General features: G+C 45.9%; 1 protein-coding gene across 1 annotated transcript; it reads left to right on the top strand.

Annotated features, from left to right (window-relative positions):
* Positions 1-845: 845 nt before the first annotated feature.
* Positions 846-1,809, top strand: LOC104072142 (anther-specific proline-rich protein APG-like). Its single transcript, XM_009579703.1, has 2 exons — positions 846-1,313; positions 1,384-1,809. Exons 1-2 carry the CDS (start codon positions 846-848, stop codon positions 1,807-1,809), a joined length of 894 nt encoding a protein of 297 aa, XP_009577998.1.
* Positions 1,810-5,105: the final 3,296 nt, after the last annotated feature.

The raw sequence follows: 5,105 nt of genomic DNA, 5'->3' as shown, positions 1-5,105 counted from the left end.
ATGATAATCCAGAAACATAGGGACGCGTTACCACTGCTAATTCTTTCCATGACAGTTGGAAGGGCTGTGCCACAGGTAACCTCAATCCACTACATAGTCAATGAAGTCAGAGTGAAACCAGAGCAAGAGGAGGAGTTGGCCTATTGTTACCGAAACGACTCTTAATACTACAAAAAGATATCAGCTTACTGGCGAGGTCCACCTTGAGGCCTTAGCACCTCAGGTTTCTAATTCCAAGTAAAATCTGGAAACCATTTTAAAAGGGCCAAAATCAAATTAAGTATTCCAGTTTTGTCAACGTAAAATATCCTGTTGGGTGCAGATTTATATTCTTCTACTTTTTGATACACCAAATGTTTTTAAATATTTGTCTTCAGCATTCTTTTTTTTTATTATTATTATTTTGGCTTTCTGAAACCGCTATCAAACCAGCAGATCTGTTATTTGCCAGCTCCTCTCATCAATTTCCCAGGACAGAAATGAAAGGGAGTTAACACGTTGGGAAGAGCTAAGCAACAGGAGGAAGAGCTCTGAAGTGTAAATCAGCTCCAAGTTCAAAGGAGTGGCTCTACCTCAGACCTGACAGGGCTGTCCCACATTGCAGAACAGAAAGGAGGAACAAGATAAGTGAGAGTCAGAGCAGGAGCAGGAAGAAAAAGAAAGAGCAAATCATAATTCTTTCTGAGCCAACCTGCCTTGGGAAACCAAGGGCAAATTAAGAGAACTTTACTCTTGCAGCTGATTCATGTTTCTTATAATCGTTTCACCCTTATCCCAATGCAGTTCATTTAGCAGACACAATAACACTCTGGCATTTCTTTCAGATAATCTTGTTTCCTGCAAAGATGTCTTTGAATCAAACGCAAATCAAGCAGGACATCACCCTCCCACCTGGCCTGAGCAAAACAATTTCAAAGCAAAGCCAAGAGCCTGTGCCCTGCGCTGAGCCGGTCCCATGTCCACAGCAGCAATCTGAAGTCCAAGTCCCAACACCTTGCCCAGAACCAGTCCCAGTAGTAGTGGTACCATGCCCAGAAAAATCAGTGCCATTGCCAACACCGGTGGTGGATCCAGGCAAGGAAGAAACACCAGTGGTCGTAATACCCAAGTGTCCGCCCCAGGAGCAGCAGCAGCAGCAGCAATGCAAGCTACCACCAACTTTTCCACCTGTACCGTACCCTAAGCCTGTTCCAACCCCTGATGAGGAATCAGCGTGCAAAGAGCTGCCTGTGCCAGCCCCTGTTTCCTGCTCTGAACCGACTCCATGTGCGCTGGAGAAGCAGGAGTGCAAGGAGATCCCTGTGCCAGTTCCTGTTAGCTGCGCGGAGGCAGCAGCAGCAATGCAAGCTACCACCAACTTTTCCACCTGTACCGTACCCTAAGCCTGTTCCAACCCCTGATGAGGAATCAGCGTGCAAAGAGCTGCCTGTGCCAGCCCCTGTTTCCTGCTCTGAACCGACTCCATGTGCGCTGGAGAAGCAGGAGTGCAAGGAGATCCCTGTGCCCACCCCATGCCCTCCAGAGAAGCAGGAGTGCAAGGAGACCCCTGTGCCAATCCCTGTTCCGTGCCCTGAACCCACACCATGTGCCCAAGAAAAGCAGCAGTGCACGGAGACCCCTGTGCCAATCCCTGTCCCATCCCCCGAACCTGCACCGTGTCCCCAACAGAAGCAGGAGTGCAAGGAGATCCCCGTGCCGATCCCTGCCCCCTGCCCTGAGCCGGGGAAGTGCTCCCTTCCAGAGAAGTGTCCTCCCATCGAGCAGCAGCAGGTGAAGCAGCCCAACCAGTGGCCCCCCATGCAGAAGTAACTTGCAGCTGACAAGGGAAGCCCTGAAGAGAGAAGAAGAATGCAAACCCAGACCTCCCAACCAGAGGTCATTTTCCAACACCTTTTTATTCACTGCAGAATTTCTGTCAAGAAGCACAGCTTCCAACTCCCCCCCCAGCTAACGCTAGCGTTATCCTATACTAACAGCCGTACGCTAACTGACACGTCGGGACTCTCCATAGATAATAAGGCTTCAAGCGGTGTCGTAGGCATGTGCGTTCAGCTTCCCAGCGGCCTGAATTTCTGCCCTCTCCCAATCATCCCGCTGGCTTTTAAAGGCCCAGAGAGAGACCAAAGAGCATGATGGCACGCACGAGTCAGGGTTCTTTAAGCTAAATATTCGAACTTAACCCAAACGCAGCTAGGGACCGAGAGCTCAGCGTCCAGACCCGCGCGCCGCCTCCTGGTTTTCACGCCTTCCTCCCCAGCTCCCTGTACGCGAATGCCATCTCCCACCTTGCATTCAGGGTTTTTGCCTATTAATAATAGGATTTGAGATTTGTGAAAACCCTGCTGCTAAGGGGCTCTGGTCAATGGCAACAAGACTTTCTGAATCATGAATCCATAGTGCTGAATATTTTATGCAATTAAAAAAAACCCTTTGGGCTAGAGGAAATAGAAAGATTTTTACACATCACCTCTTAATTATCTGCTTAGCTGAATTGGTAGTAATCAGCGCTTTCCTCAGAGAGCTCACCTTGGATTTTCTAGGATGTGTAAAAGAACAGCTCAAGCTGAGATTATTTATGGAAAATATATAGATAATTACATCTAATCCAGACATGTTTTGAAATAGATTAACCTCAGGTGTGGCTTCCATCTGTTACACAGGATAAAGGAGGAAGCATACTCAATTACACCCTGGAACATGTGTCACCACACAGTGTTGTTGCATATGTATTTGGTACTTATCTCTAATTATTTTAGGCTGATATTGTATCCAGGATTTATTTCACTGTGAAAATCAACAATAAAAATGACTTTGAATACCAAGTTGTGGAGATTTTTAATAGCTTCTGCTTAAAAAAGATGAAAAGGAGCCTCAGCTTGCAATAGTCGGACACTTTTTAGGCTCAAAGCTGGGCAAATCAGGACTCAGAAACTCGGGTGCTCGCAGGGGACCCTGGGTCCGCTGCTCCTCTCCAGGTGCCCAGGTTAGAGAGTCCCTGCACTGCGTCGGCCCATGGGTGGGCCGATAGCACTGGAATACTAATTGCACTGAAACACCTCTCAGCAAAACACCCCGTCCCAGAGCACGGCAGGAGGCGTTGGCTCACACCAAGCTGTCCCGATGGTCAATCTGCCCAAGTTAAACATATTCACAGCCACTCTGCCACCGTCAGCAGACATAAGGCACGGGCATGTCTACGAGGCAGGTTGCAAGCACAAGCAAATGAGTTTTTCCCACACTTCAGATGAGCCAGGAGTGATGTAATCCGACTGGTCTGGCACTGTACCTGTTAGATGGGCGTTAGATACATCCAACCTCATCGTCTGATCACAGAGTCGCACTGAGACACACAGCTTCTGGTTTGCAGAGCGAGCTTGTGTCTGTCTGCCAGACACCGGTATCGTATCGCTCAACAGTTTCTCTATTTATAATTTTCTTCCTCCACTCTGCCATACAGCTGACTAGAAATCAATTAGCTGAGGCAGTATGTCCTGCTGAGAAACCAAAACATTCTGAAACCTCTTTCGGATCCTTTTAAAATAGAAACTATTCATTCTGAGCAAGCAAAAGCTTCCTTTCACTGTTAAAAACTCCCAAAGACTGTTTTCCTCTCAGCAATTATAGTATAGTTGAGAGTCTAAAACCACGATTAATTGTTTTGATAGACCCACAAGAATATACTTCAGAATATCGTATCTTGCAGAAAACTGAGTTTACCCAGTTTGCTCCAGTTCAGGATGAAAACAACTTGCAAGATTGCCCTGAGATGGGAAGCACATTGATCCTGAGCCAGTTCTGACACCCAGGCAGCAGCTCTGCCCCAAAGGACCCTGAATTTAAATGGTTTTTCCAGAAATTGTGATCATTTTATGTCCTGTTTGCTCTAGACGTTTCACATTTCTGGTCTACTTGGTTATCCAGAAGCTGTAGGTTTCTGGATCTATCTCGAATAAAAATATGGAGAAATAATTCCCTGGGAAATCTGGAAGGCAAATGTGCATGGGTCCCTGTGTATGTGTGCCTTGTATACAAGTGTATGTTTAAAGGTAACGCTTTGGCTAATAAAAGAAAAAAAAAAAAGAACAAAAAAAAAGAGAGAATGAATGACACTAGTAAAGTGAAAAAGATATCAGGAACCAAGCAATGAGGTTACTTATAGTTTTATTGTAGCATGTCCCAAATTAAAGATGAGAAGAAAATGGCCTGACAACTTTTTTTTTTTAATATAGTAGAGAATGAATTAATCCAAGGTAATGAATTGCATCTCTTTGTAAAGTAATTTCTGTTTGCAAACGAAGGAGGCGTGCTGCAAATTTCTAGCTATTCTGGCAGAGCCAGCAGACAGAAGGAAAGCTTGGAAATAAGCATTTGCATCTTCCACGGCACTTTGCGGCCATTGCTGTTAGTGCTACTTCTGCTTTGGGCATTGCTGCTGCTGTTGCTGCTGCGGGATGCTCTTCACAGGACACTTGGCTTGCCCTTTTGGGGGCTGGCATTGCTCCCCACACTTCGGGGGACACTTTTCCTGGCATTTTGAAGGTATTTGCTGCTGCTGTTTCTGCTGGTGGGAAGACATCTTTGCTAAGCCTGGAAGAAAACCAAGGTGCCATTTCAGTTATTTTAAGCCCTACACATTTCTTCTTTCTGGATATTACACTTTCAGTCAGTTCCTCAGCTTTGACATCAAACCAACAGTGAAGAGCCTTTAAAAGTTAATCCTACCAGCAAAAAAAAAAAAAACACCACCCTTGGAAGTCCCTGAGGATGCTGGTATTCAGACCAAATCTGTGTTGGTGACTCCAGTTTGCTGTAGCTGCCCCATATTGCTTTTCTGGGCTCCCATCACAGTTAGCCTCCGTGGAGATCAGCCACTCTGCTGAGCCTCAGGGCATAACTGTATATAAGCATAAATGAATATAAGAGGCAAGCACCATCCTAACAGAGTTGTGATCCAAAGAGGTCAATGGCTACAGGGGTGAAGGGAAGAGAAACAACGAGAGGGGGTTTCCTTCTTTCCCTCTGCTCACTATTTTCTGAACATTTCAACTTTGCCAAGCTAAGAAGCAATACAAATTTTAATGAAAGCATGCTTAGTTCAAGGAGAA

Source organism: Fulmarus glacialis, unplaced genomic scaffold, assembly GCF_000690835.1.
Source record: "Fulmarus glacialis isolate BGI_N327 unplaced genomic scaffold, ASM69083v1 scaffold11646, whole genome shotgun sequence".
Lineage (NCBI taxonomy): Eukaryota > Metazoa > Chordata > Aves > Procellariiformes > Procellariidae > Fulmarus > Fulmarus glacialis.
This window is presented reverse-complemented; position numbering and strand designations above follow the sequence as displayed.